The 14475-nt window shown below is 40.6% G+C and overlaps 1 protein-coding gene across 2 annotated transcripts in view; it reads right to left on the bottom strand.

Annotated features, from left to right (window-relative positions):
* Positions 1–14475, bottom strand: part of lekr1 (leucine, glutamate and lysine rich 1) — a 208141-nt gene that overhangs the window by 75052 nt on the left and 118614 nt on the right. Inside the window, exon 13 of one of the 2 annotated variants that reach the window (XM_051870470.1) lies at positions 4803–5510. The exons of the other annotated variant lie outside the window; for it this stretch is intronic. Coding sequence (XP_051726430.1) covers positions 5097–5510 — 414 coding nt within the window. The 3' untranslated portion in view covers positions 4803–5096. Of the gene's footprint in view, positions 1–4802; positions 5511–14475 lie in introns of those variants that run through there. 2 annotated transcript variants of the gene reach the window in all.

The following is a 14475-nucleotide window of genomic DNA, read 5'->3' as shown; positions in this document are numbered from 1 at the left end:
ACAAATATGCTTAGATTTTTCTATCAGTACATACTATCAGTGAAGTATACTTAAGTGTAATTTTATGCATATTTCTGAGAAGCACATAAAAAGTAGACTGAAAGTATACTTTCTTATTTTTTGGTTTAAAAGAAGTATACTAATAGCACACTTGAATACAATTAATTTTTGTAAGGGAAGAGTAAAAGTCTCTGGTTCAAAGTTCAAGAGTTTATTTGGAAGAGGCCATGTGAACTCGAACTTATGATGGCCGGGTTCGGGAAAAAAAATCATGTCCAAAAATAAGACTGATGTAAGCTATACACACCCAACAGCTATCAGCTACTTCACACAAACAAAAAAGGAATGACTGAATGCAATCCAGTACTGTTACGGTCTAGCGGTGTAGGAACACACACGGCGAGGAATGTAAGGTCAAGAGTCAGACTTTACTAGGCAATCCAATGGAACATACAGGAACAAGGGTTACACACACTAACAACGTAAGATAACGGACAATGGTGAGGAAGGTGACTGTTTATAAAGGAAGTCCAGATGAGTGATAATGATGATGAGTGACGTGCAGGTGCAGGACAGAAGGGATGCTGGGAAACGTAGTGCTGGATCTGGTGACTGTGACAGTACTTCCCCCCTCCGGCAAGGCGCGTCCTCGCGCCGAAGAGGAATATCCAAAGGGGAGGGCCGGAGGGGGTTCAGGAGGAGGGCGGTGAAGCTGGAGGATGAGCCGGATGAAGGCCCAGTCCCCAACCAGGATGATGGACATCGGCAGCGACGCTGAAGGGAGGAGCCATGGTGGTAAAGATCTCAGCGCCACCTTGGGGACGAACGAAAGCGGCCGCGGCGATGGAAGAGGAACCCACGGCGCAGATGGAAGGCAGATGGAGCGGTTTGATGCCGATGACCCAGGCGACCGCGACGGAGCCACAGCGACGACCATCCGAGGAGGATGCAGGGATCCTGAGGGCTGAGGTGTAGCTGGAGCGACCGAGGGCGGCGGCGGAGCCTGAGTGAGGGTGGAGCTAGCTGGAGCAGTAGGGGTGGAGGGCCGGAGAGCAACGGACGGACTGCAAGTCCGTTGCGTAGGCGATGTGACGTCCGACCCTGGTGAAGCCGACGGTCCGAGGCAGCTCCACGAAGCCGATGACGACGACGAGGGAGGGAGGAGCGCAGGTGAAGGAGTCAGGGCGACGGGTCGAGGAGGAGAGACGAGGACAGATGCTGGAGGCGAAGCCACGGGATCCTTAAGCCCAGAAGGAGATGGCTCACAAATGTCCCGCTATGTAACCACGTCACTGAGAGGAGGTGATGGTGTTGTAGCGGGACTGATGGGGGATAGCTCTGGCAAGACAGCAGACATGGTTGGGGTCAGGGAAGAAGGCTGAGATGGAGATTCGATCAACATTTCCAGGAGGGGATGTGGGAGAGGGAGGCTGGTAGGGATTAATGAGTCCAGTATAGAGTCTTCAGAAAGCTGGGGAGTAGAATTGTTGTTGGGAAACTCACTCTTAGTGACGGGCGGGTGGGCGGGGCTTCTGACCTGCTCGTCGTCTCCGACACTTACTCTCTCGACGCTGGATGGGACCCCCGACTCGAACCTCTCCTCAGATGGAATTACCTCAGGCTCCGGGGTGATGTCAGACTCGGTCGCTCCTCCTTGCACGGGCTCTGACGTCACGGCGGGGTCGTCGTCTCCATCTGCGGTGAGTCTCTGGTTGGGAACTGGGTTCGGCGGGGTTCTGGATCTCCAAGCACTTTAGCAGGGCTTCCCTCCAGTTCAAGCCGGTGGTATCAGGAAGATTGCAGGGTCCGTGGTAGTTCGCCCCGATCTGGAATAGTTTCTTTAAGTCATCATCCTCCAGCTGGCTGTTGATGGCAAGGTGAAGAAATATGGAAGTGAAAGACAAAAAATCATGGCTCTCCTGAGCCACAGCGATGAATTTGGCCCATTCATCCATAAGGGCGGTTCGTTATTCTGTTACAGCTGTGTAGGAACACACACGGCGAGGAATGTAAGGTCAAGAGTCAGACTTTACTAGGCAATCCAATGGAACATACAGGAACAAGGGTTACACACACTAACAACGTAAGATAACGGACAACAATGGTGAGGAAGGTGACTGTTTATAAAGGAAGTCCAGATGAGTGATAATGATGACGAGTGACTTCAGTTGCGGGTGATGATGATGATGACGTGCAGGTGCAGGACAGAAGGGATGCTGGGAAACGTAGTGCTGGAACTGGTGACTGTGACAAATACAGAAAGTGTTGATAATAATTCAATGTAATAAGAATGTATTACTGTACCAAATATTTGTTCTGTTTAAAGTTTAATGTTTTTGAAAGAAGTCTCTTCTGCTCATCAAGGCTGCATTTATTTTGATAAAAATACAGTAAGGGGCCGTTCACATATCGCGTCTAAAAATGCGTGGAAAGCGCAGCCGTGCCACTTTGTTCTTCTTTCCAATGCACTTGCGCTGCCGTGGCACCTGTCGTTGCTATGAACTGCGCTCTCCACCATGAGGAGGTTTCAGCAAAGGATTGATTGATTTCTTTAGCTTTACTACTAGATATATTTATGGAGATGAGATATAAAAACCACCCTGTACAGCTATGATCAGCTGTTCGGCTGAGCTTTTGATGTTTTGTTACGGAAAGGCTGAAGCTGATCAGTTGGTTCTCGTCACATGACCTGTGGTGCGCTTGTTGAGAATTTTTCATCTCGATGCGCCTGGAAAACGCACCGCATGAGCATCACGACCGCGTCGCTTCCATTATGAGCGCGCCTGCCGTGCACCTACATTTGAAATAATGAATTCGAGCACGCAAAAGACGAGATATGTGAACGCGGCCCCTAAAACAGTAATATTGTGAAATATTACAAGTTAAAATAACTGTTTTCTGTTTGAATATATTTTAAAATGTAATTTATATCCAGTGATCAAAGCTGAATTTTCAGCATCATTACTCCAGTCTTCAGTGTCACATGATCCTTCAGAAATCATTCTAAAATGCTGACATTTCTCATAATCAAACAATTGTGCTGCTTTGATGAATAAAAAGTCAAAGTTAAAGAAAAGAAAAGGGCAGTACAAATCTTTCAAGTTGGGCCACTTTTCAGTTTGAGGAAGTGAGGAAACCACACACATACTCTCACTAAGTCATTTTTCAGAGATAAAACGGAAACAGGCATAGAACAAAGGGAAAGGCATTGGAAGAAACAGATAAAAGTCATTCACATAAGATAAAAGCAGAAGGGAATTGCTCCAGGAAGAGGAACAGGAGTGTGTGTGTCTGTATCCGTGTAGGAGGATGTGGGCAAGTGTTCATGAGTTTCATTTCAAAGGAATGTTTGAGTGTGGAAAAAGAGCCTTCAAAAGGGTGGTGCAGCACATTACTTGTGTTTGGGCGGCTCAAATATGTATGAGAATCCGTGCGTACGTGCTTTGAACCAGTCCAAGCTGGCTGAGGACTTCAGTGTTTACCCTTGCTACGACTGCAGCAATCTATAACAAACACAGGCAAACATTCTAAAACACATTCAGTGAATGTGCCAAGAGGTGCACTTCCTAAATTTCCTTAAAGGGGTCGTATAATGCTTTTTTATGTTTTACTTTTCCTTTAGCATGTTATGTATCCATATCCATGCATGTATACGATCTGCAAAGTTACGAAGCAAACGTCCATGTCATTATGTGAAATATTAGCATAATTCCCACCCAAAGGCGTACGCAACGAAAGAAGGCAAGGTTTCAGGTTGAATTGTAGTGCTGTCGTCATATTGTGTTAGGAATGAGAAAGAAAACCCACTTTTGATTCAGACGTTGGGATTTTTTTATAAAGTTGTACAACCCAAACATTTGACGTTTGCTTGTGCACAGCACATTTTACAGAGGACAGAACAGCTTTCACACACGACTTTCAAAATAAAAGTCTTGCATCAGTAAAACATTTACAATTACGTTTTTGTTGTTGTTGTTTCTTTACACACTCCATGACTCAAGGCTGTAACCATGTTTTGAACAGTGGAAAGGACATTTTTTAATTTTTTGCCAGGGGGGTTATTGTTTTTTTTTATAAGGAATTAAATAATTAAAGGAATAAAAGGGATTTAAGGGAAAAAAGACACAAGAACGGTAAAAGTTCCAGGCCTATTGTAGTTATGAAGTAATCAATTTAATATTTTATTTTGAAATACACACAAATTTACTCTTACTTGTATGTCCAATATGTAAAACATGCAAAACGTTTCTTGTCTCATCACATGCAGTTATGAACTACATGAATCATGTAAAAAAATAGCATATTTTCAATTCAAAACTGAACTTTAATAAAAAAGTTGAGTAGTTTGTATCACTGGGTATTACTATCGGTTGCTGAACATTACTATTGTAAAACAGTCGTCAAATATTAAACATTTAGCTACTTAAATTTTACCACACACTCTTTCACTGCTAAAACTAAGTGTAGCATTGGAATTCGCGCTCGTCTTCTGTGAACGCCTTCTTTGATGTGATTGGCCATCTCAATCATTTTGAGTGCTGAGGCAGACCAGCCAAAAATTTAACTTTTAAAACTTTGTCAATTCTGTCATTCAGTGCATAATGTAGTGCAGCAACAGCATCAAGAATATCAAATTTGGGGGGACAATTTGGCCATTTTTAACTATTTGGGGGGACTAGTCCCCCTCAAAGTCTATGGTGGTTACGGCCCTGCCATGACCCACCGGTTGAGAAACACTGTTCTAAAAGACTGCCAATCAAAATCTGGACCACGCTAATCTGTGACATTGAGTTGAGTTGAGATGATAACCCAAATGCAGTTTATTGAAATATCAAACAAACGCAAAGTAAACAGAACTTGACCTGAACAGAACTCACCAACAGCAGCTAGACCAGGCACAATGCAAACATGACGGCTAAACGCTGAGTTCGTAATTACCTTAGTCTCGAGATGACCACATGTGTCACACAAGTCACATGACACTAGACAGGAACCATAATTATGACAATACACAAAATAAAAAACATCAAAACATGAACAGACGTGACACCTAGAAGTATACTGAGCACACAATCTAGAGATCTTTCTAGGGAGAATCAGAGTTTGTTCTGTCTGCTTCTCACCGTGACGATGCTTTTGCACAAGTCGTTCACTGAAGTGACTCTGTCTTTGCTAATTTTCGGTAGGGTGGGTGCCAGCCGCGATGATCCATGCCAAGATGCCGTACTTCTACCCACGCTAGTAGGATGCCACTCAGACAAACCCTGTCTGCTGCTCTGAGTGGATGAGGTGTCGTAGTTACGTGTCTGAGGATGGGAAAGGCTGGGATTGAGTCTGGGGATGGGGAGGTCTGAGTTCATTTCTTTAGATCTGGAGAGTCGGGTGTGTGTGTGAGTGTCCTGTGGTTTTTGGGTGGCGTGTTTCAGCTGTTCTTTGGCTAGTGTGAGCGCAGCTGTCAGCTGTTCCCTTTCTTCACACTCACGCCTTACTGTCTCCTCAAGAAAGGACTTCTAAAAATCACAGAGAGAAAAAAGGGTGGAGGGATGGAGAAACAGAAACAGGCATCAGGCCAATACAACCCTTATGTATGTAACTAACCAAGCTATATGAAAAGCAGCTACAGTAGCTTAGAAAACATCTTTACCTTAATTTACAGTAAATCTGTAACCTATTTTTTTTTTTTTTTGGACACTTTTAGCAAGCATTTCATTCATATGTTTATAAAGAATAAATCTAATACGCTTCTGCTGCAGTCTAAAGTTTTGTTGTAAAGTTAAGAGGCGTGTCGGCAGAGCTGCTGAAATCTAAATAATTTTGTAAGTGTTAAAGTGGTGCTTAATTACAGTCTCATTAATACAGCAAGATGAGTAACAACAAAGCAGTAAATGCCACCAGTACGAGCGCCAGTATAGCTAGCTAGTTGGTCACGATGATGTGTGCAGGGAAAGCTTAAAACTTACAAAACTGCAGGAAGTTGGTCCTCCTCGCCCACTGGTTGTTTTTCATAAATTCCAGAAGGAAAAGGGCTAAGCTGGGCCAGACAACATGAGACAAAATAGAAGAGCTCTACTCCCCTATGCAGACACCTCCGCCGATCTCGCCTGAAAGCATGCCTCTTTTAAATACGTGAAACAGTTGCAGAAGGATGTACGATTCCAGCTGCTTCATCGCGCGACTACTGTTTGAGTTCGTTGAGGATGAAACATTGCTCTTCAATACGCTTGATGAAGCTCAGCAGTTTTACGATCAGCGGATTGCTACATGTGAATAACTCTTGATATTTTGGCAGCAATGTTGTGAATTACAGAAGAGACATGTTGACTACTAGGTAGGATTAAGACATTTTCACAGTTTCAGCACACCATTTAAGTGCACTTTTTTGTTTTAGGGTGCTTTCTTCTGCTTTGACAATTGCAGTGCCCTATTTTCATTATTCATTAAGTATATAATTGATCCTGCATTTGGTTTAAAACAGTTTGACCCAGTTTCACAGACAGGGCTTAGATTAAGCCAGGATTAGGCCTTATTAGGGCATTTAAGTGTCTTTTATGAACGTGCCTTAGAAAAAAAAACATTACTGGTGTGCATCTTGAGACAAAACAATGACATTGGCATATTTTAAGATATGCCAATGCAAGTTGCTTTCAGCTCAAAGATGCATTTTAGTCTGGGACTAGGCTTAAACCTTGTCTGTGAAACCAGGGGTTTAAAGGGTTAGTTCACCCAAAAATGAAAATTATGATTTACTCATCATCAAGCCATCCTAGGTGTATATGACTATTTTCTTTTAGATGAACACAATCGGACATATATTTAAAAATATCCTGGCTCTTCCAAGCTTTATAATGGTAGTGAATGGGGGGCGTGTTTTGAAGCCCAAAATAAATGCATCCATCCATCATAAAAAAAATAATCCATACGGCTCCAGGGGGTTAACCCTTTAGAACCTGAAGCTAAAATAGGTCGTTTTCACATATTTTGTTTTTTTGACTATAAAATTATAGTTTAAAAATAGAATTTAAATAGAAAAAAAAAACTTAAAAACGGGAATAAATTTTACTGCTTTTTATTTAGAAAAAATCTGAAAACTCATGGACGAAAGAATCGAACACTTCAAACTTCAAAAATGAACTATAATACATATATACAAGTCTTTTTTGTGACACTGGGTTAGGGCTGGGCGATAAAACGATAACGATATGTATCGCGATAGACACGTGATCGATATCAATAAAAAATGTGTTCGATAAAACGTTCGATATTTTTTTTATTCTTCGTCGGAAGAAAACAGAGGTTGCGAAGCAAGTTTGGTTGCATTAACAAAGGCACTCGCTCTCTGGTAACCTAGCAACGTAGGGAGTGACACGCTAACAGCCAATCATGTAACAGTATCAAGTTTGGTTGCGCCATATCGTTGTCTCGTGCTGGTCTGCTGGATTCCTCTTCAGTAACCGGCGACTGATAAGCAGAAAATGAGTGCCGCAGCGAGCGAGGAAATTGTAAATAAAAGAGGAAATGTCAGCTCGCCAGTATGGCAGTTTTTTGGATATTATAAGTCTGACCGTAGTCAGACCAATGTCGTCTGCAAATTATGCAAGACCGTCGTCCCCGCCACGACTGGTAATACCACGAACTTGATGTACCACCTTAGCCGCGCTCACCCTTTGGAGCACAGCCGCATTCAACCAACAACATCTGTAGCTGCAACACCGCACAACATTTTAATTATTTGAGTTTTCCATGGTTGTTGACATTTCTGTCTTAATAACTGAGGGGATTATGATCAGAAGGTTAAGTTTAAAATAAAAATGTTTAAATGTAATATATTTTTCTCCTGGTCCTTATTTTAAATGGGTCAGAAAAAATTATCAATAATTATCGATATCGACCGATATGAAACACTGATATCGTGATACAGTTTTCAGCCATATCGCCCAGCCCTACACTGGGTTGCAGAGTTTTCACTCAGGAGCCTTTTTTTACCCCAGTTCTCCAGGCGTTTTTTGATAATTCAATCCAGTCACTCAAATGTGATGCTCTCTGAAGCAGTTCCTATCTAATTTGCAAGCATAGGCCCACATCACACTCCTGGCACTTCCATGGGGTGCTCTTTTTACATCGTACGCAATAACGCCGACCCATGCTGGCCTTCTTCGATGGGTCCTGAATGCCACTCACAGGAACAGGCAGACGATCGCATCTCTCTTTGGGGCTGCCATCCAGGGGAACGCCTGTGAGCTGAGCAGCCAGCAGCTCCTGAAAGTTTTGCTGTGTCATGGGCTTGTTCTGATGGATGGCACACAACTCTTTGTGTAAAATGAAGCTGTTGGTCACTGCAATGTCCAGGAAGTGCTGGAAAACGGTCATGTACCACTTCCGTGTTTTGCGGTGCACCCACTTTGTTCCTAGCATCTGGTCAGAGGTGTCAACTCCCCCCATGTACTTATTGTACTGCCGAACTGCAGTTGGCCTGGGAACAGGGACCCTCTGTTTTTGCCCATCGACTGCGTCCACGGCTACAACTGCATCCACGGCTGCGCCCACGGCCCCTCTGAGGTGTCGTCGTGGAGGATGTGGATGGCCCATTTGCTTCTTCAGAAGCCACACTGGAAAAAAATACAACCTTGTGTTACAAACTCACTATATATTAATAAATGTATTTTCATTATGAAACTATACATTAGTAAAAGCAACATTGTAAAAAAAAAACAGCAGCAACTATAATTACAACAACACAACAATGAAATAACAAAAATAAAGCTTGCACACATCACGCATGTACGCACACATCACACATTCATGCATGCAAACACATGAATGCACACACAGGCATGAAAACACTTGAATGCATGCATACACACAAGCAGGAACACACATGCATGAATACACATGAACACACACATGCATACAAACACATGAACGCAAACACATGAAAGCACAGGCATGCAAGCATGCATACACATGAACGCAAACACATGCATGCAACACATGAACACACACATACATGTGCACGCATGCACACAAACAAATGCACAGCACATTCTAAAATGCATGAAACAGTGGTGTTTTGAACTGAAACACTGAATCTATGTATATTTTACTGACATTTCTCACAGCGTAATTAGAAAACAAAGGACAAGTTTCACTTACCAATCCACGTCTGGATCAACACCAGCAGCATACGCCTCCTCAACGTCTGAATATGCAGACTCTGGGTCTGAAGAGTCCCGCTCAGCCTCCTCCCAAGTGTCATCAAAAATAAACTCAATCGCCTCCTCTCTTGTATACCCTGTTTTCGCCACGTTTTTGTCCGTTTTTTAATAATGTTTTGTAATCGAAAACTCTGTAATTACCGTATATAAGCTGTATATTGGCGTAACGTGCATGTTGTCTACTGTCAGGAGCACTTTGAATTATTTTGATAGTGCAAACAGTTCAAGAGTTACGGTAACATGAATACAGCTTGGTTGGATGTGTCGCTGACGACACATCTGGTTTTAAAGGGTTAATAAAGGCCTTATTTAAAATATTTAAAAATTTAAAAAATAAAACTAGCTTCTGGCAGACAGCCAGAAATCTGACCTGATGCATAACATAATGACGAATGCGGAGGCACAGAGGAGAGAGCAAAACAAAACAAAACACCAGGACCAAATTAGAAGTCTAAAACAAGAAATTTTAAATAGAAATGTTGGAGGATTTTGATATAAGAGAAGAGGAACTTCAGTTTGTTGCACAGCCATATTTGTTTAAATCGTGAGAGGTGTCTAAGCTTACGCTACTCCTACATCCTGTGTCATCATCGACTTGCACAGTATGTGTATGGTTGTCTGCTGGAAGCTAGTTATTTTAGATTACAAATGTTTAAATATGGATATTTTTCTTACAAAAACCCATTGCTTCGTTTCAGAAGGCCTTTATTAATTCCCTGGAGCCGTATATGGATTATATTTATGATGGATGGATGCATTTATTTTGGGCTTCAAAACAGGCCGTTCACTACCATTATAAAGCTTGGAAGAGCAAGGATATTTTTTAAATATATCTCCGATTGTGTTCGTCTGAAAGAAGATAGTCATATACACCTAGGATGGCTTGAGAGTCAGTAAATCATGTGATCATTTCCATTTTTGGGTGAACTTTAAGGTGATAGGTCTGCTACATTATATAACACACTTTACTTATCTGTGCTAATTAAAGGTGCAGTAAGTGATTTCTGAGAAAAGCTGTTGAAAGTGGATCGGACCGAGCACCAAAACACACTTGTAGCCAATCAGCAGTGAGGGGCGTGTCCACTCATTAGGGGGGAGGTGCCTGTGTTGCATAGCATGTTTGTGAATTTGGGGGCGGAGCTATCAAGATATCTTTTTGGGTAAGGGCGTGTTTGTTTTGGTGATTTCAAATATCAACAGCGTTTCTCAAAAATCGCTTTCTGCACCTTTAACAGGCTATTCAATAGTATTGATGATGAATAACTTTACCGTTGATTGGCCCAGAATTTATGTTTTGCATTTATAGTTTTTTTTTTTTAATGCGATGTCTGTTAATAGTGCTTGTGGCCCACTTATTTGTATGCCTGATTTTATATTTTTTGCTTTGCTTTTCTGGTTACATTATGTTGGGTACTCTGGGGAAAATAAAAAAACTCAGAAGGATATGGACTTCGATCATTGGGAGCCGAGAGATGGTTGCTAGCTGCAGTTATCTTTGTTCAATGGACAAATCTAGAATGTATTATATGACAATACTAAACACAGAGATTGAGAGATTGAGGAGATTAAATACAGAAATAGCCTTTCTACAGGAAACACGTACTGAAAATCATAAGAGACTTAGGAAACCTTGAGTTGGCCAGGTCTACCACTCCAGTTTTAACCATAGGGGTACGGACGCAGAGATAACAAATCACAAAAGAACACTTTACTGCCTCTGGAATGATTTCAGATCCCCAAGGGCAGTACATTATTGTATCAGGTCATATTTTTATTACACCAGTAGTCTTGGTCAGTGTTTACACACCCAGTTGGGATGACATTAACTTTGTTAAAAAAAATATTTACCTTGTTACCGGATTTATTCATATCTAGCATGATTAACATATTTCTACTAACAAATAAAACAGACTCTATATCACCATTTTTATGGGAGATGTTTAAGGTTGTAATGGGGGGAATAATACCATACTCTGCCCCTCGTAATAAAGTAAGGAACAAACACAGGAGAAAATTATTGCATCCATACAGAAAATTGATCACCAATACGCAGTTAGCCTTTTTCACACTTCTGGGTTTTTGGCTTCCGGAATGACCACCGCCGGGTAAAAGTTATTCCAGTAACAGTGATAGATAGCCGAGCCTAAGAACCAGTTTGGGAATCAAAGTCTTTTTACGAATTAAATGTCATGAAAATATTTGAATGGTCTTGGTGATTTATTGGTGAGACTACAGAGCTCTCATTAAGAGATAAATTTATGAACTAATTCAAAGTGATTACAGTTAAACTGGTTATATTCGCGTCTGTTTGGTGTGGTGGTGCATTACCGCACTCCATGTGCTGTAAAGACAGTGTGTGCATCTCAATGTGCACACTATCCATCCTAAATAGTAAGCTATGTGACATTAGTAATACTCAATACTATTTAGGGTGGATAGTATACACATTGTGATGCAGGGAGTGTTTTTCATGACGCCCTGGGGAAATGATCGTCTGGCAGCTCTCTTTTCACGCAGACCTGATCCTCTGATTCATAATGAGAAGCAGGAAGGCTCGCACCCTGGATATTTCTGGATATATATATATATATAGACACTTCTGTCATTAATTACTCACCCTCATATCGTTCCACACCCACAAGACCTTAGTTCATCTTCGGAACACAATTTAAGATATTTTTGATGAAATCCAAGAGGTTTTTTATACTCCATAGAGAGCAACGAAATTACCACGTTCAAGGTCCAGAGAAGTAGTAAAAACATCATTAAAATAGTCAACATGACTACAGTGGTTCAACTTTAATGTTATGAAGCAATGAGAATATTTTTTGTGTGCAAAAAAACAAACAAAAATAATGACTTTATTCAACAATTTCTTCTCTTCCATGTCAGTGTCCTACACTGATGAAGTTGTAAACAAAGTGCAGCACTTCCGTGTTTACGTCTGAACGCCGGCTCCTGTGTCAGCACCACACGCATGCGTCTACTTGCACTTGATATTTTGTTTTCAGCCTCATCACCGGCTGCAGTCATGACCTCATCTCATAAATCAAACACCTGTGATTCAGCAACTACCTGCTAATGCACTTGTATTCATGTAAAGTAGCCTTGCTGACAAGTTTGGGTGAGTAAAGGCAAAACACACAAGATATAGTACCTTCAATGCCCTTAGACGGCGATATTGCTGCTTTACAGCAGAAACAAACTTCTGCAGAAAAAGTTAGGTGCAAAATGTAAGGTGAAATTGCATTACTCATCACAGATGTATTGGAGTTAAAAGTACATTTACTTGTTCAAAAATGTAGTCAAGTAGTGAGTAAAACTTACTAATATCTTTGATACTCAGTACAACAACTTGACTTATGAATTTGCACATGGTTTGTCTTAAAGCATATTAAAAACACCACATAGACATATAAACAACATTAAAAACTTGATTTTCACCACAGGGGGACATTCCTGGCTAATGAAAACTCTCCCAAAGTTTAAAAGAGAAATCTGCATGAACCTTTACGATTACAAGAAACTAAAGGAATTAAATTCATGCAGAGTGGTAGGACCAGACTGATTTCCCGTCAAGTTCTATCAAAAATTATCCTCAAAATTGTCTAATCATTTATTTATTAGGCAATTTTAGATTTTGCTCATTCATTTCCTAGGCTCGCCTGCTTCATCATAAACCAAAGGCAGTTGTAGACACCAATATGCTGCCCACAATATTTGTTTGTCTAGGAGGCACACGGCAAGCCTGAACCCATGCTGTTTATTTTGGCTATAGAGCCACTATCATTACTCAGATCGTCTAGTAGTGGTATTAAAAGAACGAGTGTCAAGTACAAAGTTTCTTTATACAGTATGCCAAAGATAAGTTACTACACATGACTGACCTCCTATCATGTATCTCAGAAGTTGTGAAACTATGGGCACTTCTCAGGTTATAATCTAAACTTTCTTAAAGTACAGTGGTGGTCAGAATTATTGGCACCCTTGGTAAATATGATCAAAGATGACTATAAAAATAAATCTGCATTGATTATCCTTTTGATCTTTAATTCATAAAATTCATAATTCAAAAAATGAACCTTTTATTGAAGGAAAAGAATTGAAAGTGGGAAAAAAAAAAAAAAAAAAAAAAAAAAAAATCACATTATGAAATAAATGTTTTTCTCCAAAACACATTGGCCACAATTATTGGCACCCTTCTATTCAATATTTTTTGCAACCTCCTTTTGCCAAGATAACAGCTCTGAGTCTTCACCTATAATGCCTGATGAGTTTGGAGAACACCTGACAAGAGATCAGAGACCATTCCTTCATGCAGAATCTCTCCAGATCCTTCAGATTCCAGCTCCATGTCGGAGCTTCTTCTCTTCAGTTCACTCCACTCATTTTCTTTAGGGATCAGGTCAGGGGACTAGGACTGGCCATGGCAGAAGCTTCATTTTTGTGCTCAGTGACACATTTTTGTGTTGGTTTTGATGCTTGTTTTGGATCATTGTCCTGATGGAAGATCCAATCACTGCCCATTATAAGATTTCTAGCAGAAGCGGCCAGGTTTTGTTTTTTTATTTAATAAAATATAATAAAATATAAGAAAGATTTGTTTACATTTTAATTTTTATTTAAAATTATTTGTTGTTTGTCTTAATTAAAAATGCATTGGTTACTTTTTTTACTACTGTTCTTTTTTGGGAAAAAAAATGTATTCAATTTTTTTCAATAATTATCGATACTGAACAATATGAAACATTATATCGTGATTAATATACTATGGGAAACTCCTTTTGGAAAGACTCTGGAGCAGCTGGATGCTGACGTGAGCACAAGTGAGGTCACACGTGTCTCTGGGAACTCGTTTGTGGGAAACTCCAGCTGTTAACACAGAGGCAATGAGGAGCATCTGTCTGCATGATGTCAACAGCCACAATCTTCAGGTGAAACAGTGTCATCTAGTGGTCACAATGAGATACTGCAGTACACAAATGAAATCAACAGTCTCAGACTGTTTAGAATTACGGAACTGTAAGAATTTATAATGGCACTCATGAATGCTTGTTTCTCATTGGCTGACAGAGGTTCTAACTAGGGGTCTATAACTGCAAGGCTATGAAGCAGTTACAGGTACTTATTGTACAGTTAACAATAATAACTCTGCTACAAGAGTTATTATTGTTAACTAAATCTAGAACTATTCTAAAAAAAAAAAAAAAAAAAAAACTTTAAATGACAATTAGAAATATTGCCTTGGCAAATTGCTGAAATA

The sequence above is a fragment of the Ctenopharyngodon idella genome, chromosome 18 (assembly GCF_019924925.1).
Source record: "Ctenopharyngodon idella isolate HZGC_01 chromosome 18, HZGC01, whole genome shotgun sequence".
In the NCBI taxonomy this organism is placed as follows: Eukaryota; Metazoa; Chordata; class Actinopteri; order Cypriniformes; family Xenocyprididae; genus Ctenopharyngodon; species Ctenopharyngodon idella.
This window is presented reverse-complemented; position numbering and strand designations above follow the sequence as displayed.